Here is a 26,909-nt window from a genome sequence, read left to right on the forward strand (position 1 = left end):
ACATTTTGGTCTGCTTGGGCAGGTTCATGTTGTCATTGGTAAAGATCCTATAATACTCCTCTCTAAAACAGAGCTCTTAGCTTAGGCTGTGTGTTCTGTGTTAACAAGGTGGGCTGAAAATCCTTATCATATAAAAATGTTAACCGTACCTACGACACTGGGATCGAAAAAAGATTTCCTCTCATACTTCACGGATCTTAGTCGCACCAGACCTTAGACAAACAGGTTTATAAAAATTTTGATAACAGCTACTGTTACTCATGAAGGAAAGTGTTGATGTTTATATGTGGAATTGATTCTAAATCCTTGTGCTCTGAGGCACTAATCCATCATTAAAGGAGGAAGCTGAGTGGAAACTCAAATGTCAAACCAGTCCATAGTTTAGGATTTTGTTATTTTCCTGTGACGCATCTAACACTTCCTGCCAAAGAGAGGGTAGTTGACAGGCTGTAAATTTAATCCACAAATTCCTGTTAATTGGTCTGAGTGTGTTCTTACAAAATACTTACATTTTTCTTTAAATATGTATTAGGAAGGATCAAGTGAATTGTGTTCTACTTCATACAGTCTATTTAGTAGCTTTGAAGGTGTGTAGCAGCTTGGAAAACTGTAAATAGGATTACCTTTTTGTAGCTGCAGCTAGTTTATTGTGAATAACTGTTTATAAGCAATGTATGTCAATGCAGAGAATGACAACACTAAAAGCTTTCTATCAAATATTGTAGTTACTTTGTGCTAAGGTAGGAAATGAATATTTTCCAAAACACTGAAACTATTTCACTTCAGCCCGTGGACTCTTAACGTGCTATTTTGTTTAAATACAGGTGATGAAACTTAAAGGCATTCAGTCAATGTAAGATTTGAGATTCTGAAAATTTAAACCTGATTTTTGAATGGCCTTACCCCAAATGGTTAGTTAAGACTTTGAGCGTAGTGGTTTATTGGCATACAGCTGCCCAACTTGCATCTCCTTAACTTAATAAAGGTGCTAAACAGCTGCTACTTATGTGTCCTGAAACGAGTCTTCTGTTTTGAGCTGCCCTCTGATGAAATGGCTGTCTTCTGTAGCCAGGAAACAGTGGAAAAGCTGTCGTAACACTTACTGCTGTTCACTAGCTGGACCGCAGGAGTTCTGGTGCTGTATCTCTGGTACCAGTTTGAACTTTACAAACTTCATCTTTCCATTTGCGCCAGGGGAAGCACCTGTTGGTCACGTGGCCAGTCAGGATGGGAAAGTGATTTGGCTGGTTATTTTTTCAGTCAGATGAACTCCTTGTTCAGTTCGGTGTATCAGCAAACTTGCTGTAAGAGGAAAGGGTGCAGAAATAAGCAGAAGTCGTGAGAGGGGAGATGCAGTAATCCCCTTTTCAGTGGCGGTGCTGACACATGCCAGATTAGCATTCATCAAACTTACAGGTTTGTCCTGCAAATGACTGGCGGCTACAAGTATTCCATGACTGTGTAAGTAGCATCTGTTCTTCTCGGGCAAGTTTTTGGATTTAGGAACTGTATTTCATAGTTGAAAAAGGAAAAAATAAAACTAAATTGAAATATTAACTATAGATACCAAGTGAAGGTGACCATTTAACGGTAGGCTAATAACAGTTTAATAGTGGAATAGACATTGTAATGATGGAATTAAACCCAAAGGTACTTTTTTCATACTAGACTCAGTGGTTCTGCAAATGGGGGCATAACACCATAACTGAGAAACCCTGCTTTATTTAACATTTTTCTGAAAGTTAAATGCCACACATTATACTGTTAAAACCTGAAATTTTTCAAAACTTCTGTTGTTAGGTAATATAAAATACAACTTGTTATGACAGAGGTAATGCCTGAGTTAAACCAAACCAGCCACTATTCAATGCTAAAACATCAGCTTAATGGGGCAGTTAGAATTGCTGAAACTACGCTGTGGATACCTATTAATTCTTTTGAATGATAAACCATGAGGTTTAGATGAGTTGACATTTTTGCTTCACCAGTGGTGCAAAATGTGGTCGCTTCTAGAATACTTCAAATTGGAAGGAATGTGGAGTTTTAAAACAATTCTGGTTACGTATCACGGCTCTACCGCCTGCCAACTTGTGTTGAGTTTTAGTGTGAGTTAATTTGCGGTGCCCTTTGAGTCCAGGGGAGGTTCACACAAAGTTAACGAATACACAGTGTTATATTGACCGACGACGTTCCTCGTGTAAAGTGGCTTTTGAACCCGTTCCACAACCCCTGCCCACATCCCCTCCCCTCCCCCCCCCCCCCCCAATTTAAGGAATTAAGGCGAAGGAATTTAATGTGGCATAACTTTTTATTTTGCATGTCAAGGTAATGTCAGTAATTTTGAAAATGAAGCTGGGACATCACTAAAACTGACATTGTATTTTATACCCAGTTTTGACTCGGTCACAAAAAGTGTACTTGCACTGTTCACTTATTGAACACAATCCAAAGAAGTCAGAAAGTTATTTTCTTCACTTTTTCAGTAGAGGCATTTGCAATATATTAATTGTAGCATGTCTTAAACAGAGTTCCTACCAACTGTAGATTGTCAGAAATACAGTGGGTACTTCATTCACAGTGATTTTGTTTAGAGGACAGAGCTTGAAGAACTTGCCTGACATCTGATGTTCTCTGAACTATACCTTTTAGCCTAACGACAAAACTGAATTCCTGAGACCTTGATGCATTCGGAGTAAAAAAGGAACTACATCTACATAAACTGTACTGTCAGTCAGCTTTTTACTTTAATATGTTCCTGGTAACGTATGCTTTCTGATTTTTTTTTTTATTTGTCCTGTTAATCACCCATCCACACCCACTTCTGCTCTTTCTCCTGCATTAGTCGATAACACTTGCTTAGGAAAGTTGCCTACGCAACTTGAGTGAACAGTCGAATTTTCAGGTGGTGCTTGGACACGTAATACCTCCTTATTACTGAAAGCAAAATACACTGAGAGCTTTTTTTCAGATGTTTTGCAATTTAGCTACAATTTTCCTTAGGTTTTTACCTAAAATTTTATTTTGTAAAAAAAATACTGTAAGTGAAGTTCAAACATGTTTGTTGGAACATATGGTCTATGCCTCATCCTTATAATAGGAAAAGTGTTAACTGGAAATGCTTGCAACCTCGCTTCTTTGTAAGCCGTACAAATGAAAAGATCTTTCATATGGTTATGCTTGTGGCTATTAAAGCTTTCACTTGCTCTGTGTTGTTAGGTAGATCTATAAAACCTCAGATAACTTAAAAATATTGAGCTTCACTAATAAAAAATGCTTCTCCGTGTTTTAATTTGTGCTTACAAGTTATGGCTGCCAAGTCAGGATTCTTTTAGCCCAGCATATTCAGATCTTAAAACTAGCTCAGTGTAGGGTTAAAATAACATGAATATTAGATATTTATGTCAGTGGTGCAACCGGAATAACCTATTCTTCAGCCTCCACCACCTTATACAGTTCATTTGGACTCAAAAGTACTTCCTTTCTTCTACTGTGCTCCAAAAGGTCATGGACCGTTATATTCTCAGATCAGTCTGCGTAATGCAAGCCCCCCAAGCATTTATGATAGAAACTGGCATACTTTCTAACTGATGATGAAACACAAGCTTTGCTTCCACTGCATTAAAAATCAGCAATACTGGTTGTTTGTAGTGATCCTTGTTGACCATTACAACATTTTCCTTTGGTTGTTTTCTTATTCACCAGGATGTTCTTGCCCACTGTTCTGCATCACTACAAGGGCATACCCCTATGTATCCAAAAGAGCGTTTGCCCAGCTCTGGCCTGTCACCTTAGAGCTACAATAGGTGGGGTTTGGAGGGGAGGGAGTTCAGAAAAATCTTACTGTCATATCCTTCTTGGATTTGTATGGGGGGAGGGAAGGAGGGAGAAGTTGTTTTGTCGTCATGGTTCTATATAAAAAGGCTAATAGTATGCCTAATGTGACATGTCCAGTGGGCACCAAGCTTTGCTCATTATTACATCAAATAACTTGACAGCTAACATGCCTGTCAGTGCTTCCAAAAGTCCCTGGCTGCCAGGAGCCGGGAAGGTGCTGTAAGACAAGCTTCCGCTTGAGGTTTTGCCTGATGATGTCAAAGTGCTGAGAGTAGCATTTGGATCGATAAGCAGCTGGGAAAAACTACATCAGTCTTGTTGCTGCTGCTAGTAGAGTACTGCATGTTATTTACTGCATGTAATGCTTTTGTTTGTTTTTTTTTCCCTGTAAATGAGCAAATTTTCCACAATGTCTTTATTATTAAGAAAACACTGTGTAAAGCTATAATACATTGCAGAGTAACCATGTGATTCAGCTGCCAGCTAAAAATGCTTTAACTGTCTGTCATCCAGTTTGGAAGAATGGTTAATAAATGATTAATTCTTAAATATTCTGCTCCCTTTTACGTTTTACATTGAGCAGAGGAACTTTTATAACAATGAGGTAACGCATATTGTGAAATTGCATGGCTTTGGGTCTCAATCTGTGCGCACTGCACCATTTGGCAAGGCAGATTTGTGAAGCACAGTTTGCTGATTGGCCTCAATACCGATTTTCTGTGCAGGTGTCTTTCATATTTATTTTGAACAGCTATCAGTCATACGCTAGTTGAGCTTTCTGGTACAGTCTTGAATGGCAGGAGTGGACCACAGCATTTCAGAGTTCTTCATTAAGTATATTTATTCTTGTAATGCTTTTTGTTGCCTTCATTATTCAGAGTTGTTAAATGTTTGTGTTTAAAGAAGATGGATGTTGGCTGTATTTAGGAGATTATGAAAATGGAGGCTGCACAGAAATGTCAAAGCTGGCATTCTGAGCGTGCTGCCATGCTGCCTGAGATGGGCTGAAGTAACTGAACTAGTTACTCTTGATTGAAGAGGACTTATTTTGTCGCCTTCTGTTTATTAAACGATAGATGTTCTTCTATTGGCATTTAATTTATTTCTAATTTTTAATTTTTTTTTTCAGTACTTCTGTAATTGTGCTTAGAACATAGTACACAATTCATGAAATGGCTTTGTCTCCTCTGTTCTGTGAGTGTCAGAACATAAAACAGGCTTGCTATTACTGGACCAATCTGAAAATTTGTTGTGTCTGTTTTTCAGTTCCGTGTGCACTTAAACTCCTTCCTAAACTGATGAACTTCTTAAATAGGTGGGTTTAATGGTCATCAAATGGGATTGACTAGTTGGCTTCTGTGAGACTTATGTGAATTATTTCAATGAATTTTTTGCAAGATTCACTTACTACAACATCTTTTAGGCTGTCCTGAATTTAGCAAGGAAAAAAAAAAGTCTCTTCAGTTCTTCCTGTAGTCTTTTCAACTTTATTCAGTGCTCTGTGACCATTCTTCAGTCATCCCCTATTTACTGTGCCTTTTAAGTTACGTACCTTGACAAATAACTTACCAGGCAAGAGACCCGTGGAGCGGGTCTCGCTTTCTACACTCATTTTTCAAAAAAGCCCAAACCCTATGTTGGTACTTGCAGATAAAGCAATTTTATCTTGTAGAGAGTTGGGAAGCAGGGACCTGAGTTCTTACTCATTTTAAAAATGAAATTAATCTAAAAATATTTTAGAGGCTAGATCTGTGGGTTAAATGTCTTGCAGTTTATGGGTTTAAATACAGCTGGAATATGTGTAGTACTCAGGGGAAAAAAGAGGTGTTTAATGTTCCACTGGGTTTGTCTAGGAAACGCCTGGGATGGTGACATCAGAGCAGTGGTGCTGCCCCGCTGAGGTGCAGGGTTTCCCAGCCGTACCGCTAAAATCAGTGTTAATGCTTTAGAACTTTGCTCCTTGGCCAACAAACCTCAGTTGACATAGCCATGTTATCAAAAAGCAATGTTCTAAAATGAAAAGCAGTAGGCTTAAATGAAAGTAAAACTGCGTGCTTCGTATGTGCTTGTATTATCAGCTAGCAGACTTCTTTCTGTCTTTATTCGTTTCATGAAGAAAGCTTCTTTCTAAACTAGTTTCTTAGTTTGAGTTCATGTCCTAACTTTGGTGCCTTGTGATGTTATTCTAGTACATCTTTGCCAGTTTTCTTTTTTGATTCTCATGTTTTTGCATTATGTTAGAACATGGCACTGCATGTAAATATTCAACATTATGTAAATCCAAATGGGAAGGTTGTTTTGGGTAAACAGGAAACCAAGTGACAGAATCTGCATGTAGCTTCCCAAAGTAGTTTTACTGAAAGGAGGGGAAAAAAAAAAAAAATCAACCCTGAGTGAGGACTATTCTGCTCTTAAAAGTCTGTAAACCATACTCTTCAGGTCAGAGATACTTGACTTAGAGTGTAAATTAGCCAACCTGTAGCTATTTGTAATCCTACTTGGATGGTTTCTGTTATCTGAGCTAGCTTATGTCTACGGCTATGTATATCAAGAATAATCAGCAGCAAATTGTTCAGGATGAAGGCTGCGTCCACAGTTGTGTTCTTCTAGAACAGCAAGCTTAGCGAGTCTGACTTCTGAAGGTCAGGAAAGAAATCTCTGAACAATCACAAGTGCCACCCTAGAGGTGTCGATGGAAAACAAGCGTAGGCCGCAAGCATTCTAGCTGCGACTACTGAGCGTTGCAATACTGTAGAGATTGTCTTTTAGGCAAGTGCTTACTAGAAGGTGATAACCTTTGTCTGCATCTGGGTGGAAACAGGAAGAACGATAAACCTGGAGACCCTATCATGTGCTGTTTCAAATATACGTTTTCTTTAGTGTCAGTAGCAAGACTGTGGGATTCGTCAGTTAAATGTTGTGTGGGCTTAATAGTAAGTGAAAACAGTGTAAAAAATAATAATGTCCGTAAGAGTGGTGGTTCTGTGGGTTTAGCTTGTGAGTAGTTTAAACCCACCGTTAGGGGTTAAGCCATCTTCAATTTACTTCAGGGTTGGAATGAGTCTGACAGTCTGTGGGAACTGATTTTAGATTTTGGGATGCCTCATGTGGAAACAGTTAGAAAGAAAGACTCAAATTATTCTCCCCTTCCTTTTATAGACCCTCTTCGGTTTTTCAGAGAAGAGTCTTTGACTTCTTAAGTGGGAAGAGTAAGGATAAGAGACTTGCACGTTAAGCAGAGTAGTATCTTCTAGATCCTGACTTGTGAGGTGGCTTATGGAGGCACAGCTGCAAAGATTTCTCTGGTTCTTACTGAGAAGAGTATGAAAGTAAACGGTCTCTCCTTGTACTGCTGCCAACCCTTCGCCTTTTGTTTCCTTTTCCCAGCTGCTTCTTCCTGCAGTGGAGTAACTCCATCTCCTTTTTTTCCTTTTTGGGTTGTTTTTTTTTTGTCTGTCTGTGTTTTGTTTCAAACAGTCTTCTGTGCTCATTGAGTGAATCTGCCTGCTCAGCCTGCCACTGGCTACAGCACTTTGACTGAGGAAAGGTGGGAAAGGGAAAGCACCCAGGGCCCTTTTGCATACCACTGATAATAGCTCCTTCTGCCGGTTTTGTAAAAGTCTGCAAACTTGCTCTTGGTGTCCCAATACTTTGTACATTCCATCATGGCAAAATCACTCATCTTAGAAGGTAACTCATACTAACAAGAAATGGAATAATAGTTTGTACATGTAAGAGTTAATGCTTACCTTTATGTTCATTTTACCAAGTGCTGTCAGTATATACGCACAACTTTTTTTTTTTTTTTTTTTATTTTTAAAAAAATACTTACTCTGTGGTTAGAGCGTAAGACTGGCATAACTTGAGCCCATGGGAAATGACTGGGTTTTAGCAAAGCGTGCTGGCCTCAACTATTATTTTTCCTTTAATTGTCACTGAGTTGTTATGTTACTTACTTGCAAATCTGCCATAGTCTCCCTGAGGTTAGCTAAAGTGAAATACAAATCGACCTCTTGGTAGTCTTCAGGGTACTGACATTAATGAATAAGATGTAGTTATTATCAAAGGAGGTTATGTAACAATAGTAGCAGTTTTACCAAAAATTCTGTCTTCAACCAAACGAGCAACTGCACAGTAACCAAGTAACGGCCTGGTAGCGTCTCAGGTTTCAGATCTGTGTAAGACAGCAGCAGTAACATATAAGCAAGGTCAAACCTTGGTCGTAATTGATTTAATTCTATTCTAGCGAACACAACTGCTGGGAAATGTCTTGTGCGAGGTAGTAAGTGTGTGAATAAAAGAAGCGTTGTTTTTCTGGAAATAGTTATCTTCTGCCCGGTGTGTGGCTAGGCTAGAGAATAGCTTAGTTTGCACTGGTGGAGGTGCTGGCACAGAGAACTTGATGCATGCTGTAGAAAGGGTAATTACTGAAAGGCTTATTCAAAGCTGCTTATTTCTTGCATTGTGGCTATTTTTAGAAACCATATTCAGGAATTGTGTAGACAAATTCATTGGACTTCTTTGGAATCTCCTGTTCTCAGGAGAATTCATGAAGTTACTGGATGTAAGCCAGATAACTGAGATGTGTTCTCTTCCACATCATTTTGAGAAGAATAGCGACTAGATTATATTCCTTTCAAGAAATGAGAAGAAATGTTAGCTTTGAAGAAGTTTAAAGTAAATGTTAGGAAAAATTCTATATTGGGTGAGATACTGAAGAGGATTTTGTAGGGTCTTTGAGAAATCAGGGTATTGAACTGGATTTTCTTTTTCTTTTCTTTTTTTTCTTCGGTTTTTTTTTTTTTCCCTTCCCCTGGAGTCCCTGCCAGCCATCCGTTTGTTTGAATCAGTCATTACAATTTGAAGTCTCCACACCTATAAACTGGCATCTTTCAGTGCAGTTTAATTTCATTGGCACTTGAAAGTGGTACATTAAGATGTCTCTGCATAGCCATAAAAATGGAATTTACTTTCTCTGCTGTAGGTTTCATGTAATACATGGAGTTTTATGATTACCATTGCTTGAAGTTTGGTGATTTGTTAAAACTGTTAATTCTTGGATGTTGAGACTAATGCTTATTTCCTATCCCCTCCAAGTTGCCTCTTTTTCCCCCTCCCTTTTTTGGTGGAGGAGAACTAGAGGAAGGTTGTCACTTCATTTTTCAGTACTGAAATGGTGAAGAGAAGGGCATGGACCAGTTGGAGAAGGTCCAGAGGAGGGCCACGGAGATGATAAGAGGGCTGGAACACCTCTCCTGTGAGGCCAGGCTGAGAGAGCTGGGGCTGTTCAGCCTGGAGAAGAGGAGGCTCCGGGGAGACCTTAGAGCGGCCTCCCAGTGCCCAAAGGGGGCTGCAGGAAAGGTGGGGAGAGGCTGTTCAGTAGGGCCTGGTGTGACAGGACGCGAGGGGTCACGGTTTTAAAATGGAAGGAGGTAGATTTAGATTGGATATTAGGAAAATGTTTTTTACAATGCGAGTTGTAGAGCACTGTCCCAGGTTTCCCAGAGAGGCGGTGGATGCCCCATCCCTGGAAACGTTCCAGGCCAGGTTGGCCGGGGCTCTGAGCAACCTGATGTGGTTGGAGATGTCCCTGCTCCTGGCAGGAGGGTTGGACTGGACGGGCTTTGAAGGTCCCTTCCAACTCTAACCATTCTGTGATTCTATGATTCTAGGAGTCCAGACAGATAATCCTGTTCCCATCCAGCATATTTGAATCACCAAGAAAAGACCTGCTTAAAAATAGCTCTGAGATGCCCAGGTTATCTAATGGTTTAACTAAATTAAGAAATCAAATAGAGAACTGTTATTGTGAAACACAGCTGTGTTATTTTGTATTTGAAGCAGCTCTCTAATTCTACAAAGAGCTAATTTTATTAATAAATAGATAATTAACATCACAGGTTAGAATTTGTAGTGTTACTTATGTACCAGTGTGGAAAGTAAGAAGAGAGGGGGAAAATGAAATGACAATAAATAGAGGCTTATTAATTTTAAAGCTAGTGAAGCTTTTTGTTTAGTACATATAACTTGTAACAGTCCATTTTGAAGTGACACGTAGTGTAACGAGGATGGAAGCGTGTCCCACCCAGAAGGAAGAACTGTTCCCAGATGCGATAGACTCTGCTGAGCTTCTCCTTGCCTCTCCAAAAGCACCGTTCTGTAGTGCAGGCCGTCTAGGCAAAACTCGGACTGACCCTAAAGGTGATTAGGTGATGGTCAGTAACTGGAGTCTAGAAAGTGTTGAATGTCTTGTTAATTTGTAGGGATGAAAGCATAAATAACTCGTCAGCTGAGGCAGGAATACCCTACATGGCCTCACAATTGAGGCCTAGGACTGGTTCATCTATCTACTTGGGGTTATTTTAGGCTGAACTTGGTAAGTTAGTTGCTTTCATCTTGATATAAAGGCCTTTCTCCTCCCCAACCCCCCACTGACATATGTGGGAGTTAGTCCTGTGTTGTCTTACATGGTGTACTTCAAAACGCTAAAGAACTAGCTGATGCAGTTGAGTGTCCAAGACAATAATTGCTCCTCACTTTTATTTGAAACTTACATGAATACAAGACATTAAAAAAAAAAATCTAATTTTAAAGTCATTTTTTTCCACTTTTGAGAGAAAAGTGCTGTCTGTATTGTGTTGGTTTTTTTTTCAGAAAACCTACTTTATTTTTTTCACCAGGAAAAAGTAATTTTAGCCGTAATAGGTGCTCTCGCTGGGATTAGTAGTCAGTTCATCACAGACAGAATTACAGACTTCTTATGGTAAGAAGTCTTCTGTCAAGTATTAGAGAAGGGAGGAGAGCTGTTCTAAAGTATCCAGGATCTCTTCTCGTTTAACTTCAGTTCAGACGCACTTGAAGGGAGCCTGGTCCACCCTCAGTAACTCTGGACAACTCAGTCATAGGGAAAACGCAAACTAAAATGGAGTCCAAATCTCTGTAGCACCTTGAGCAGTGTATCACAACCAAAGTGAGTAGAACTTATTGAAGTACTTGAATGAAGTTCTTCAAATTCATATCTGTGCTGGTCTTAGTTTTTTCTGCATGTTCATTTCTAACTTCTGCCCAGAAGAGCCACACAAGATGGCTTAGTAGTCTTTCTTTTTTTTTTTTTTTCCTAGAAAAAATTATTGCATGATCTTGTAGCATTCTGTCCTAGAGTGTTTTTTGAGTTGCTTGTTCATGTTGTCTCCCCATCCTCATGAACCTCTGTGTTACCAAAACAGTCACAGAGCTAGTACAGAGACTAACCTAAAGAAGAATTATTATTTTTGTCTCTACATTGTAATGAAAATCTGGGTGTGGATAGCTAGTGTTAGCTGGTGTGTGTTCTTCGGTGACTCCAATACTGAAGTGAAACTGTAGTGAACTGTTTCTTCCTTTTTAACAGGAGAATCTGCCCTCATAAAATATGTCCGTACTGAAACTAAAAGAGGAGCTTGGCTTGGCACTGAGCCCAAGAGTCAGAGGAAATTGCTGAAGTGTAACCTTCCCTGTCTGCCAGCCCCGCCTCAGGATTTCATAACCTTGTAGTAGATCCCTCTGCCCATCACCAGAGGAGGGCACTGGCTTTGAAGCTTTATGAACACTGTGGCGACAATAATAAATAAAGATAGCTTGTTTGTGAAATACTGTTTGCGTTACAGAATAGTAAACACGAGTCCCTAGAGCCCTTACCAGGTTTTAAGTGTAGGCATGGCTTTTTTTCTTTTGATCTTGAATTTTGCATCTTAACACATGTTTCAAAATACTTATAACTGTAATGTTATGTTATTTAATGTGCAAGTGAAGGCTGAAGATATATTTTGTATATGCTTCAGCTGTACTGAAAAAGAACTAGATTTACACAGCTTTACACTGGTGCTTAGTTGTTTTGGTTATTTTTTTTTGTCAGCAGAAATGGAAACTAGCTTTCACTATGGCAAGTCAGCTCTGTCATTAGTATACCGTGTGTACTGACAGACTCGTCACAGTTTTTTAGATGAAGACTCTGACATAGAGGTAGTCAACTTATCAGAGTTACTTTTTGTGTAACAAATTGGTGACATAACTATACTATCCCTTCAATTTTGTGATTGTGCATAAAGGCAAAACTGTAGGAAGAAAATCAAGAGTAAAATTGGAATGGCTGAAGTTTCAACAACTTCACTGGTCTGTATTTGCAGTGTGTTTATACAAAATTTAAGAGAACACCAAATGAAATTCTGGGGCAAGCTAATGGTTGTCACAGGTACAAATTCATATAATGTCAGGCATTTAAAAACACTTCAGTTACGTTGTTTGACATAACTGAACCAAACATTTGGGTTTGTACAAAGAAAATATATTATGTTTCATAAAAAGATTAGCAGTAGGATTTGCATCAAAGAATGTAACGTTGTAATTTGAGCAAGATTGTTCAATGAGTAAGTTGTTTGCATAGTCATGTGTGTAACTCTACCAGATTAAAGATTTTTCTTTGTTAAATGTTGCCTGTCTTGTTTTTTGAGTTTCAGCTAAAACAGTAATTAGCTCACCTACATTTCATTTATATCATTTAAATGTTGCTGATAAAAGTAAAATAATCTGGTAGTTGTTTTTACTTCTGCTTCACAGTGCTGTGAAATAGTTCCTTTTTCCCTTTAAGGTACATCTGTGTCTTCTGGAGGAATGGGAACAAGTGTGTAGTCCAAGTCAGCATTTTAGATTTCTGCATTTAAGTCTAACTGTTTTCTGGCTTAAATCTTGTAGATTTAGCTGCTTGTATCAAAAGCAAGTAAATAACATTGCTTAGGAATATCCTTCTAGGCTGTGGTCTAATTCTTGTACAGTATAAACATTTTCTGTAGATGAATTTTACAGGATCTGCAAATTGTTTGCACAAAAATGTTGATTAGAAGTGCTTTGCTGAATGCTCCTGTAATAAAGCTCAAATGCAATTTACCGTCTTGTTTTATTGACTCTAGACACTTCAACCTTCGAATGAAGAGAGATATGTCTCTCTTTAGTGATGACTTCAAAGTAGAAATGTCAAACCAAGTAATCGATTATGATACCTCCCATATTTACACTGGACACATTTATGGTAAGTACAATGCTTTCAAATGGATTAAAGTATAGTCATTTTAAACAGGAGGAGTTTTAACAGTGCATGCACAAAATAAATGTATGATCGAGTTATCTTCATTATTAAACTTTAATAATGCATCAAAACTTCGTCTGCTTTTATTCTCCTATAACAGTCACACTTAAGAAACTACTATTTTACCTAGTAATTTTCATATCCATAGAGCTTGAAGTTCAGCTCAGTTTATGAACATACTCTTCACTAAAGTCTGCATTAAAAAAAAAAAAGGAAAATGCTGTCTACATTAAAAAAAAGAATCAGGTACTGTTCTTACCTTAAAGGAATTTAAGGAACATAGAGCTACTGTCATTAAAGGTAATATAAAAGATTTCAGGAAATACAAAAGATAAAATTGATTAAAAATGAAGAATTAAGGAATTAAAAGTGGATGAAAAGAAGGATGAAGGCTTACTCTGTCCCTCTTTATACAGTCTGCTTCTGAAAGGAGTCTAACTGCTTCCTAAAGGTCTTTGTTAGTAATGCCGTAGAATCACAGAATGGTTTGGGTTGGCAGGGACCTTCAAAGCCCATCCAGTCCAACCCCCCTGCCAGGAGCAGGGACATCTCCAACCAGATCAGGTTGCTTAGAGCTCCGTCCAACCTGGCCTGGAATGTTTCCAGGGATGGGGTACCCACCGCCTCTCTGGGCAACCTGGGCCAGTGCTCCGCCACCCTCAGTGTAAAAAAATTCTTCCTAATATCTAATCTGAATCTACCTCCCTCTGCTTTGAAATCATTGCCCCTTGTCCTGTCACAACAGGCCCTACTGAAGAGTCTCTCCTCATCTTTCCTGCAGCCCCCTTTAGGCACTGGAAGACTACTCTAAGGTCTCCCTGGAGCCTCCTCTTCTCCAGGCTGAACAGCCCCAACTCTCTTCAGCCTGCCCCTATAGGAGAGCTGCTCCAGCCCTCTGATCATCTTTGTGGCCCTCCTTTGGACCCTCTCCAACTGGTCCATGTCCTTTTTGTGTTGGGAGCTCCAGAACTGGACACAGTACTCCAGGTGGGGTCTCACCAGGGTGAGAATCCCCGCCTTCGACCTGCTGGCCACGCTCCTCTTGATGCAGTCGGCTTTCTGGGCTACAAGTGCACATTGTCTGCTCATGTTGAGCTTCTCGTCCACGAGCACTCCCAAGTCCTTCTCCTCAGGGCTGCTCTCCATCCATTCTCCGCCCAGCCTGTATTTGTGCCTGGGATTGCACTGACCCGCATGCAGGACCTTGCACTTGGCCTGGTTGAATTTAATGAGGTTTATGTTGGCCCCACCTCCCCGGCCTGTCCAGATCCCTCTGGATGCCATCCCTTCCCTCCAGCGTGTCGATGGCACCACACAGCTTGGTGTCATTGGCGAACTTGCTGAGGGTGCACTCTATCCCACTGTCCGTGTCCTGACAAAGATGTTGAACAGGTCTGCGCCCAACACAGACTCCTGAGGAACACATGTCCTACAGTCTTGAAGTGACTCTCTTGAACTGAAAGGAATCCATGCGTAGCACTTTGTGTCTAGGTAGACCAGTTTACCTGTTGACTTAATGTCCTGGTTTCAGCAGGATGGATAAAAACACTGATTTGTTGCTAATAACACCAAGGATGTTGTCTGGCTTCCCACATTTTGCTGCTGTGCAGGAAGCTGAGAGGGATGCAGCCAGAACAGTTGACCCAAACTGGCCAAAGAGTGTTCCATGCCATAAACATCATGCTCAGTATGTCAGTGGGGGTTGCCTGGGAGGGGGCTCCTTGCTCAGGATGAGCTGTATCAGTGATTGGGACACTAAGTGGTGAGAAATTGTGCATTGGTTCTGTTATTTTTGTCATTTTCCGTTGCTGTTCTAGTAAACTGTCTTCATCTCAACCCATAAGTCTTCCTTTCTTCCCAGTTCTTTTCCCCATCCTGGTGGGGAGGGTGAGCGAGCGACTGTGTGGTGGCTAGGGCTAAACCACAATGTTTAAGTAGGTCAGAGGGCTTTTAAGGTGTGGGGGATCTTTTGTTGCATTTTTTTTCTTACATTGTGGAATTACTTCCAAAGAGCTCTTGGTTCTTTCCTTGTTGCTGAGGGATGAGGCTAAAGGATCCACAGGAACCTACTCACTGGGCTTACTTTACATTTCCTTGTAGTCCTCTTTATCTTTCTCCTTTGACTCAAGTTTGTACTTGTCATGAAGATTATGAACGTAGTTAGAGTTGAGTAAATAAACTGTTTTGCCGTTTGTTCTTGATTTCCATTCAGATTGAGTCTTCCTTCCAAGTACTCTGAAATTTTCCAAAGATACGTGGCTTAAACTCCAGGATATTAATGCACATTCTACTGGAAGTAAATCTGGATTCACATACAAATATATTAAAACTATTGTTCTGCAAAGCCCATTTCTACTTTTTAGTGCTCTCTTAAGAGTTGTATGGCATGTCTTCAGATACTTTTGCCAAATTTCAGGACTGTGCATGGGCTTTATAAAATTCTTGATACTTGTTAATTAGAAATTAGTGCTAATTCTGAGTACAGTTCTGAGAATTTGATAGTGTGGTTCTGAACCCTCCTCAGCAGAGGAGCGTACAAACATTTCTTTTTTTAGTAATCTTTCATCCATTTTATGGAAGAGACTTGTTGGGGATGCTGCATGTTGCAGCTATTGATGATTAAACTTTGACAGTTGTACTTTTCCAGCTTGTGACCATTTCAAATACAAATTCACTCCATCCCACATTTAAACCTAGCTACAGCTTCAAGAGCCTTGTGCTTGAAGAGAAAAATGAGTGTCTTGAATATAGGGAAGTCTTCCTTTGAAAGCTTTCAAAGTTCAGTACACACTCTCATTTTATATATATATATTTTAAATAAATAATTGTATAAAAAAGGGCTTGGATATAGGATTACACGCTGTATATGTCACAGCTTTAAAACACAGAGTTGAGTTCTTCATTAGGTGCTTTTGAAAGATGTCATTTATACACCTGATTAGGAAGCTATTCAGCTTAGTAACTATGACTTTGGGGTAACTGTCTTACTCTTGAATAATCTCGGTCTTAAAAATTCAGACACAAACTTCATGCAAGAATGTCTTGCTGCTGTTATCCAGAATCCTATTACTGTGTAATTCATACAGGTTTTTAGCCATTGGGAATTGATACACAATCAGGTTATTTATGCAACTATCATACTTTAGCATTGTCTGCTTAATCCCGTGGGTAGACTGTATGTTGAAATTTGCACAGGACTGAAAGCTTTTTGAAAGATATAAAAAAAAAAAGCTAATGCACTTTTTCCCTTAACAGGTGAGCAGGGAAGTCTTAGCCATGGGTCTGTTATTGATGGAAAATTTGAAGGATTCATCCAAACTCATGGTGGGACCTTTTATATTGAGCCAGCAGAGAGATATATTAAGGACAAAACTCTTCCGTTCCACTCCGTCATGTATCATGAAGATGATATCAGTGAGTACTTCCATTTTGCGGTACAGATGAAATAATTTTTTTTTTAATTAAATATCAAAAACTGTAAGCCATTTGTAAGCATCAGATGAGACTTCAGCTTGCGTATGATGCTGTGAATCATGCTGTCCTGAAGTGATCCATATGCGGTTATGGTGTGAAAGAAATTTATGGCAAACCAAAGTGAGTCTTCCTTGTTCTGCCACTTTAAGAAATCCTTAGCAGTCAGGCTTAAGTGTATCAGCAGTGTATTTTCTACTCAATGGATACGTGTTTCTTTTGAAAAATGCATTCTTAAGATGCTCTGTATGTTTGTTCTTCCTGGGGATATGCAAAATAAAGGATAATTGAAGTTCAAGTCACCAAGCATTTACCTACGTCTAGTGAAGCTGCTACTTGGAAATCAAAGCTTCTCCTGTACATGTAGGTCACAGATGCCTTCAGAGAGCTCTTTAGAAGATGTGGTGATGCCCAGTATGTCCCATTTTACACAGTAGCTGATGGAAGTGTGCGCGGAACGCTACTTGAACTTGAAAAGTATAGCCACAGAAGTCTAACTGTAGTTGTAAATGCCCCGAAGGATGAGAAGGTGCCGTGGAACACTTCTACCTCTTCAGAACTGATGCATCAGGGTTGTGCTGCAGTCTGCCTGCCTTTTAATGTATGATCAGTCTTGAGCTGTAATAAAAATCGGTTTTGTTGATGTTTAAGTAACTTCATGCTGAACCCCAAAAATAGTGCAATAAAGTTGTGATTGGAAGTTTCAGTCCTTCCGAGTAGATGTTGGCAGAAAGTCACGTTAAGATTACTTTTGGTTAATGAAGCTAACAAGTTGTGTGTTGCAAGCTAATTTTTTGTAGGACTTCAGTCTTGCTTAAAAATTTATTTTAAGCTGTAATTTAATTTAAAAACTAGTCCAGTCAGGCCATTGTGCAAATCCTAGAAGACCTGAGTTTGAAATTTCGTTTAGAATTGGATGAAGAGTTTTGGGTTAGATGGCTAGGAATTACTGGAACCACTCTCATGATGCTATATGCATAAATCTTTTTTAGAGTCTGTCATAATGAAACTGTACTGTCAAAAGAAATGTCAAAACCAGTAAGATAGATGAGGAAAATTTCTAGTTGTGATTTGGCTTTATATATTAAACATATATATATCATTTCGTCTGTGCTGTAAGCCAGTGAAAAACACAGGGTTATTGCATAATACTCTCTGGTTGCTTCTCTTGCATGAGTGCAGTGAAGAGAAATGATTTTTCTCTGCTACAAACTCAGCAAACTTTGTTTATTGTTTCTAATTGAATAAAGCTTCTGGAGTACAGCTGTGTTTTACATTCGGTGGCAGTGTGTGTGCTGTCTTTGAGTATGTTAAAATTGCTGTGAGCCAGCAGATATGTTTGTCTTTCCTATCATCTCGTTCTGTAAATACGATTACTAACCCAAAATCAAATAGAAGCTGCATAATTTTAAAAAGCTGCTGAATGAATGCAGTTGTTGAATTTTGTGTACGTTGTGAGCTACCTTGGCGTTCTGACTGACGAAATGTATATCTTCCTGGTGCTTACAAGACCCGTATTTGAGAATAAAGTAACTTTATAGGATAGCGTTCCATGTTCTGCTTTCTATTCCCAAAGCAAAGCTGCAGCATGCGTTTGATTTCCAGTTCTGCTGAGCATTGCAGGTGAAAGTCTGGGAAGGCGGTTTGCCCGCCTAGCCGCTGTTGGAGTATTGCAGTGTAACAGAGGAGTAGTGGGAGGAAAGTAATAAAAAAAATTTTAAAAGCCTGGATGTCTTTTATAACAACATTTCTGTGAATAATTTGCACGTACTTCTGAGTTCTTTGGTATGTTTTATCGGTCTCACCAACCAGTTCCATTCACTGCTTGGTAGTGGGAATGCTGGACTACCACTTCCGTAGCGCTTCCTGTCAACAAGTCACTGTCCGCTTTACAAAGCGCTTTATTAAGCCTGTTGTAGAAAACAGGGGGAGGAGGAGAGTGAAGGAACATAAGGCAGGAAAGTGATTTGCCCAGTTTCCAAGGGGCGAGACGAGCAGGAAGATTGTCTCATGTCCCAGTTCCTTCTGCTGTAAATAGTGGGTGACTAAAAATACCCTTCTCACTGTTATCAACTAATGACAGAAACAGCACTGTACCTTAAAGAAGCAGCTGATTTGATTTTATGCAAGTTAGTATTGCTGTTTTCAGAAGTGGTCTCTGGGAGGAGTAAATGGATTGTTTGAGAGCTGGAAAAAGCTAATTATTAAATTGGTTCATATTAATGTCTTATTAAAGTGAGTAGCAGCAGGATTTTTTTTTTTTTTTTTTTATTCAGGTGCTGGTATGTTGGCTTACACTGTTTTTTCTCTTGAGCCTAGTGCATCAAACCCATCAGTTAGAAACAGGATCAGATTATCGGAGGGGATTGTCTAAGCCTATTCCAGCAGTACAGTATGGCTTCCACATCGCCAAGTGAGCCAACTCTGCCGCTCGCTCAGCGCCGTTGAAAATAGCTCGTCCTGAGCAGCGCTGCGGGGAAACGTGCCGCTCCCGTGGGCCGCTGTCGGCGCAGAGCCTGATGCGCGTGCTTTCTGACTGCATGGCGCAACTTTTCCATTGGTAGCCTGGGTGCCTCTACGATTCCTGTGGGCTGAAATGTCTGAGGTATCCAACTGCCTCTGTCACTTTCTGAATAGTGCTTTTGAGGATAAAATTTCTTTTTGTCTTTCATGAGAGCTATTTTGGCATTGAACAGCAGCTTCAAAAAAACCCCAACAACTAAAAAAAGCAAGGCTTTACAGTAGCTTTAAAAATAAAAACAAGCATGCAAATCTGTTGTTACTGCTCTAATGTGAAGCTGACTTGTGAAATAGTCAAACCACTGGTGTCTTACACAGGACAAAGACGACAAAAATGCTCGCAATTCTGACTCGGGAGACTAGGGAAGAAGTCATCTGTGCTTTCACTTGGGATATTTTTTGGTCACCCATGTTTCAGCCTTTTGCAACAATATGCTTTTTAGCGCTTTTCAGAAACCACAATGCAACATATTATTAGCATCTCAATGAGTTCTTATTCAGTAGTTAAACAAAAGATTTTTTTTTTTTTTAATAAATGGGAGTTACATTGTCACTTTATAAGGCAGCTTTTGTCTGTTACAGTGGATGTGGTGGGCAGTGGAAGGCAACTTTCTATTCAGGACTCAAAAACTCATTCAACTCATGTTAGTTTCTAAAACACTCTTGATGAAACTCTCTTGTAATTTAGTGCTAGAAAGATGCAAAATGCTATTTTCATTAAATATTTTTAAAACTTTGCTTTAACAGTTTAGATTTCATTGGAACTATATTTACTTTATTTAAATCTTATATGCTTCAAACGTCTCCCTGAGTTCCTACTGTAAAATACAAGTGTGGTATTTCCTCAGATCAACAGCAAACAGGAAAATCCCGTTCAGACCTGTAGGCAGATGAGTGTCATTTACTTGTCTTTATGGTCTTGGAAGAGCAGTATGACTGAGAATAGAAAGCAAAGTGTTTTGTAATCTTGCAAAGCCCTGTCTTCTGAATGAACTGACCGTTGCAAACGATGTATTTTTAGTGAGAACTCGGTTTCTTTTTTTCCCATTGTGGTTGTCAGTTTAATAACGGAGGTCTGCTGGGCAGTTATCATGGGAGCACAGTGTGACAAACCGCTTAGAATGAAATCTGTAATGAGGATTTTTTTTTGTACTTGCTTAAATTGGAGTTTTGCTCTGACACTATTGTTTTTGCTAGTATTGGGCAAATCTCCATGGCTGCTGAATTTTCATAATTTTTCATGGAAATTTGATCTCATATCCTTGCCCCAGACACCTAAATCGAATATCATAGAATCGTTAGAGTTGGAAGGGCCCTTCAAAGCCCATCCAGTCCAACCCTCCTGCCAGGAGCAGGGACATCCCCAACCACATCAGGTTGCTCAGAGCCCCGGCCAACCTGGCCTGGAATGTTTCCAGGGATGGGGCATCCACCACCTCTCTGGGCAACCTGGGACAGTGCTCTACAACTCGCATTGTAAAATTTTTTTTCCTAATATCCAATCTAAATCTACCTCCCTCTATTTTAAAACCATCACCCCTCATCCTGTCACACCAGGCCCTGCTGAACAGCCTCTCCCCACCTTTCCTGCAGCCCCCTTTAGGTACTGGAAGGCCGCTCTAAGGTCTCCCTGGAGCCTCCTCTTCTCCAGGCTGAACAGCCCCAGCTCTCTCAGCCTGGCCTCACAGCAGAGCTGCTCCAACCCTCTCATCATCTTTGTGGCCCTCATATCCATTAGGTAGTTAACCTAAATGCTTAACAGATCGTACTACTTACTAACAAGTAGAAGAAAAAAATTCATGTGATCAGGAATCTCTTTGTGGTAGGCAGTGCCTTTTTTAAAAGGATAAAAATTCTTACTTTGAGCATTTGGTGTACAAGATCATTAATAATGATCTCCCATCTAGCTGGAGTAAGATCTTGTTGTCAGAAAGTATGAAATGACAAGATTTTTTTTTTTGCTTTTAGGTTTATTATTGTTATTGCTACTATTATTGGTTACTGTTTTTGAACATCCTGTCAGGATGTACAAAAATTGAAAGTGGAAAATGGGCAACTGGACAATATGGTAAGGGAAAATGGAAGTATTTGTTTTGCCTGAGGGTTTTCTCTAGTTAGAGAATTGATCTTGCAATTAAACTCTTCTTTTGTAGATCTGATGGAAGGTAGGCTTCTAGGTTTCCCTCAGCTCTGCATTCACTGCAAGCAGTTATTTCATGCTGAAGGCATGTGCTTTCTCTTGATCCCTTCACAGGGTGTTGGCAGAAGGCTGTTCCTCGCAGAGCCTTTGAAAGCAGCACAGGAGCGTGGATGAGGCTTTTATGATGTGGGTCAAAAAGTGTCCAAGTCATCTGACACTGTGTAGCTCTGCTTAGCTCCAGAAATGGAACTGGGATGGTGGAGATAGGGAGTCTCAAAAGATGAAAAGGGAACGGTGCCTTCATGGCACTGCTTGGGGGTAACATTTATCGAAAGAAAGCTTTCTCTGTAAACAAGAGATGGTTCCAAAGTGACCTATCCTGTATTACCCGCCTCCTGTGGTTAGCAGGGGGCAGTCACATCTGTCTCTGGGGTTTTGGCTTTTCCAGCGCGCTTGCAAAACCTTGGCAATTGCTCTTGCAGGCTGCTTCATGTTCAGTTCTTTATAATTTTAACTGTCATGCTTTTAAAGTGTTTACTGTGAGATTATTACTTTTGAAGTGAGAAATATTGGTTTGAATCGTAGGCAGTCAGTATTAAAAGCCTATTAAAGGATTTCCTAACCTCTTTGGGAAACAAGATACGAAAAAACTGCTTATTTTGTGTAATGCACTGAGAGCGTTTATTTCTGGTGCTGTTCTGTCAATTGTAATGCCACGGAGGCTGAATAGAAGTGTGGTGATAGCAGAAAGTGGCACTTTGTGCTGCTGCACAATATGCTGTGCAGTCGCGGTTCCAGTTAATTTCCGCGCCTTCCTGCAGTGACCACCCGTAGGAGTTGCTTTACAGTTAGGATTGTAGATGAAGAGTGCTGATGGCGCGGCAGCATTGTCCAAATGCAGAAAATCATTGAATAAACTTAGAAGGTTCTAATAACAGTAATTCATGAACACTTCTGAAAGTAGTGAAAGGAAAATACCAGTTCCTTCAGAAGTATAGGATTTTGTCAAAAACCTAAGTACTGCACATTCATTGTAGTTACCTCTCAAAAGGTTTTTTCCTTTTAATTTAAACCTTATTAGAATCCAAACAAATTACCTCCCACACAGTATCGAGATTTTGCTAATAATCTCATTGGCAAACACGAAAAAACCGAGCAGGCGTAAGGTTGACCAAAGACAACGTGATTTTGTTGTATGCTGGGGCAGTTTCTCTAAAATTCAGAGTGGAAATAAGTTTTGAAATACAATACTGTACTTGGATAGCTTTACAGTAGATAAAATAAATTTGCTAATGAGATAATGAATAACTGTTTGCACTCAACTGTAATCTTTCAGTATCTCTTAGACCGAAACTTTCTTTGCCAGGAAATGTGTTTCTTAAATCTGGTTCTTGTCACTTTTCCCACTCAGCAAAGTTTACGGTTGCAGTTAAATACTTTGTACCTGGAAAAGGACCCAATTTTGGGGAGGGGGAACTTAACTATTTAAGTTAGCCTCATTTGTCATTAAGTAGTTTTTAAAAACTAGTTTTAAACATGCCCTCTTGAAATGATTGTAAAGATGTGTGATTGAGAGGAGTGAAAGTTGGAAAACTCCTTTTATTTCTTTATCAGTCCTTTTAATGGGCCTTATCAGTGGGTCTGCTGAATCCGGTCTTTGGGTGTTTTGGAGCATAAAGTCACATTCAATTATTTGGTTTTTTTTCAGAACTAAACTTTAGCTGTATGATAAGGATATGAGTATTTTATTCCTGTTTGCTATTTCTTTTTCCCCTAGATTTTAATGCTTGAAATAGGAAGTTGAGAGCTTAATGATTCAGGGAGAAAATCTGAAGTAAGTTGGGCTTGTATATTGAAATAGTTTAGCAGTATCTTACAGTGTGACTGCAGGAAACAGGTATGGGAATCAAGGATAATTCAAGGCAGCTGTCAGATGAGTGCGTACTCCAGGAGTGGACGTACTGCGCTCCAGCTGCTAGCGGGCTTTGACTGCACAGAGCCAGACTATAGCTAGTCCAGGGTAGAATCCCCTGAAATGCACATAATGTGGACATCAGGTCCTCAGTGCCAGCTTTGTAAATCAGCTTCTGTGTCTCTGTTCCATTTGCTCTGTGATTCTGGATCTTCACACTTTCTTAAAAAATAAAAACAACAAAAAAACCCCAAACAAATCCCCGAACAAAGAACCCCAACACACCAACAGCTCCCAAAAGACAGCAAACCTTGGTAAAGTTTACTGGTTTCTGACAAAACCTGCACCCTGTTGAGAAGATGGTGAAACTGTGGTTTGCCCTACAGAGAGTGGTTCCTTAAGTATTCACAGTTGTGGCTCCCATAGTCTGTACTCCCTTATCTCTTACTGGGATGCCAATTTCTAGTGGGATCCAATCTGCAGAGAAATTAAAGGGGCAAGACCTCTTCCCTTCAGTACTTCTGATCTCCAGAGGAAACTTCCGCAAGTACCAGTTGCGTACAGATCTCCAATAGGTAGGAACAGTCAAAACCTAACCATCCGTGTCTGACATGCGTTCGCAGGCGCAGTGAAATCTGCACTGACACGCGTTAAGCAGGCAGCTGTATGAGATTCTCACGGAGCTCGTTCGGACCTCCAGCACGGTTAACTGATGTGTAAAACCAAAACTGTAGTGGGTAAAATTTAAAGAGTCAACTAGAGTAAGAAAGTGATGAAAATGGTTCTCTTAAGTCTTGTTTTACTTTGCCTTTAAGTTTTAAATATATCTGTAAATTTCGTAATCTGTAATTCTGTACGTTTTAAATCCACACACACGCATCTATACATATGCACACTCATCTCTCATCCTTAATTTTATTGTTTACTTTCCAGAATGGAAATCGTGCATGTCGGCTTGTTGATAAAATTGCTAGCAAACTCATAAGTTTAGAATCGTAGAGTTGAGTTTGAAACCAAGGATCATTAGAGTTTCAGTTCTTATGTACTGGTATGTATTAAGTTGTGTAATATAAAGGTTTTCAAATACTCCGTGGAAGATTAATAAAGTAATAGAATCCTCTAAGAATGTTAGCAAGGTTTCTTAGTTTTTGTTTACCAAGTAGAATAAAAAACACTTCTGTTATCCAAGCAGTATACTTGATCTCTTAAAAATTTTCCATTGGGAGTTCATTTTTTTGTTTGTTTTTTTTTTTTAAGGCTGCTGTTAGTTCCAGCTGATAGGTACAGATGTGTGAATAATAGCTCTCATTCTTATCTTAGACATTGCTCATCATATTTTCTTTTACTGTCTGTAAGAAAACAATGCTAAAAGCAATTGCCAGCTTTGTTCTCTTTGTAAAACTAAAGATCTGGTAGAAATGTGTGGTTAAAAAAAGACAGCTGCATAAAGCTTGACTCTTAGAGTGCTTCCCTCAAACCACGTGAGCAGCACTGGACACAAACTGAGTAAGTCTGAGTGATACAGCTGTATTCTGCACTGGTTCTTGGAATCTGAAAACTCAACCTGGCCTTCCTCCTTCTAGAGTATCCACATAAATACGGACCGCAGGGAGGTTGTGCGGATCACGCCGTATTTGAAAGAATGCGGAAGTACCAGATGACTGGGGTAGAAGAACCAGCAACAGAGGTACAACACAGGCTAATGGATTCTGTTGATTAAAAATCAGTGTAATAACTTCCTGTTTCTTGTGTGTTGTCTCTTACTTCTGATCAGTCACCATCCCTCTGCATTGTGAGGTACTTAAGAAGAAACCTCTAGCAATATTAACATAATTTTTCTAAATTATTTTTCTTATTGCTTCTACAGCACAGATGTGCTAGCTTGTAGTCTTAATGAATCCTACGTGAGCTCAAATTCCTCAACAACTGGAATTTGAGAAGCTGTGGAGATGAAGCTTGAGCTGAGGAATATACTTTATTGCAGTTGTGAAGGAAGAGTTTCGAGGTCCCTTGATCTCTAAGTAATATATTGGTCCTTGAAGAGTAATAACTTTTAGATTTTCAGGTTATGTTAATGTAACACCCTTGTGATATCGGAGTGCTTGCCGTGATAAATGAAGCAATATGAGTGGCAGGGCCCTGCTAGCGATGCTGAAAGGTGGAAGGAAGGGGTCACAGCATTCTACAGGTTACACGTAAGAGGAGGTGTGTGGGCTACGGAAGGGGCTTGCGTACCTCTAGAATCCTGCAGGTTTTTTGCCTTCAGGTTTGCACCGCTTGTCATAAAATTAGATTTTTTTTTTTTTTTCAACATCTTCTAACAGTAGATTTATTTCTCCTAGTATTGGCTATGTTCTGAGCTGTTTCAAGTTTTGGCGTCATTTTGTGGTGTCGGTTAAATATATACCAACAAAACTGGGCAACATAGTTTGTTAAATAGCAGCAGCAACTTGAAGTTTATTTTCATTGTGACTCCAGAGATGATCAACAGCATTACAGAAGTCGCTGTTGGTAGCAATAACATACTTTCCCAAAAATGTACTTGTAAAAATTGATGGAGAGAGTGGGCCAGGAGCCGGTGAATACCATAAGGCAGATGTGGTAGCAGATACTGCTCTGACTGATGAGCGTTATTTCAAGTTCATGTTTAGTGCAGCACTTGTTCCCTACTGAAGTGCTGAAGTATTTCTGTTTGCTGAGTTAGCTGAGTAAGGTAATTACAGTGTGAAATAACCTGTGTCAGGGAGGGTGCATTGGAGTTCCTACAGCACTGTTTTTTCTAATTTACAAACTGTTTGTTCATGTTGGAGAAGGATTATGAAGAAGAAAAAATGCCAAAGATCGCATGAATGAAAAAATCTATTTTGCATTGACTGCCTTTTGTAATACAAAATGAAATGCGCAGAAGGGTTTGAGATATTATTAAAAATAGATGGCATACTTGAAAACTGGCTATAACATGCTTAATTTGATTAAAGATTCATGAAAGCTTGTGGGTTAAAGAAAAACAATGAAATCTGTTTGTGTTAGCGGAGTATGTTTAGGAAAATCCATTGCTATTTTTAGGTAATCTGGTGCAGCATGTAGGTCTAAACAATTAATACTTGTTTCCTGTGTGTATGTAGAAGCCTTTTGAAGAGCCTAAGAACAATGGTCCACAGCTTTTAAGAAAGAAGCGTGCCACTCAGGCTGAAAAAAATACGTGTCAGCTGTATATTCAGACCGATCATCTCTTCTACAAGCATTATGGAACAAGGGAGGCTGTAATTGCACAGGTATTTCCAAACCCTTTCTTAAAATAATATACTTCTAGTTGTGTATTTCTGATACACTATTAAATTACATGAAATTTATATTATTGCTTGCTTACTTTAGAATGTCTTGTTTCATTTGTTACAGTGATCCTGACCCTATTGGAACAGGGTTTTTTGTTTCACAAAAAAGATGCCATGTATCTGTGACAAAAGTCCTGGGCACCTGTGCTTCCTGTAGTTAGTAATGGCAGCTGTGCTTTGTTTGCCATCTCTGAGCAAGACTTACAGTGTGACTTTTCTCAGTTCTTACTCGGAAAAGTAATACTTGCTGGAGAGTTCTAGTCTGTTTGACAGCCTGCCAAGTGTCTGCGTTAACGCTTGCCTAGCCTTCCACTGACATTTTACCTCAAAACGCTCTGCGCTAGTGACACTGGGAGCTGTTGCTGTAGTGTCTGATGTGTAGTGGGAGGTTAAAAACGCGGTGGCAGCTAAAGGCAGATATGTTTCATTTGTCAATTTCTACTATTAACTGGAAAACGTTGGAGGTTTCTTCTGATCATTTGCCTAAAATATAACTAGTATGTTAACATACTTCTGTTGAAGTCTGAAGTTTCAGTGCCAGATGCAAATCTGACTTTTACTACTTATTTGTCACAC

General features: G+C 39.6%; 1 protein-coding gene across 2 annotated transcripts in view; it reads left to right on the top strand.

The window, feature by feature from the left end:
• Positions 1-26,909, top strand: part of ADAM10 (ADAM metallopeptidase domain 10) — a 52,272-nt gene that overhangs the window by 12,369 nt on the left and 12,994 nt on the right. The window contains exons 2-6 of one of the 2 annotated variants that reach the window (XM_086757682.1): positions 7,312-7,381; positions 12,780-12,898; positions 16,211-16,369; positions 24,582-24,685; positions 26,124-26,273. In XM_086757682.1, the coding sequence (XP_086613808.1) occupies positions 12,796-12,898; positions 16,211-16,369; positions 24,582-24,685; positions 26,124-26,273 (516 nt within the window). In that variant the 5' untranslated portion in view covers positions 7,312-7,381; positions 12,780-12,795. The remainder of the gene's footprint in view (positions 1-7,311; positions 7,382-12,779; positions 12,899-16,210; positions 16,370-24,581; positions 24,686-26,123; positions 26,274-26,909) is intronic. The other variant, XM_086757681.1, reaches the window with a different exon arrangement.

The sequence above is a fragment of the Chlamydotis macqueenii genome, chromosome 12 (assembly GCF_036417535.1).
Source record: "Chlamydotis macqueenii isolate bChlMac1 chromosome 12, bChlMac1.mat, whole genome shotgun sequence".
Classification (NCBI taxonomy): Eukaryota; Metazoa; Chordata; class Aves; order Otidiformes; family Otididae; genus Chlamydotis; species Chlamydotis macqueenii.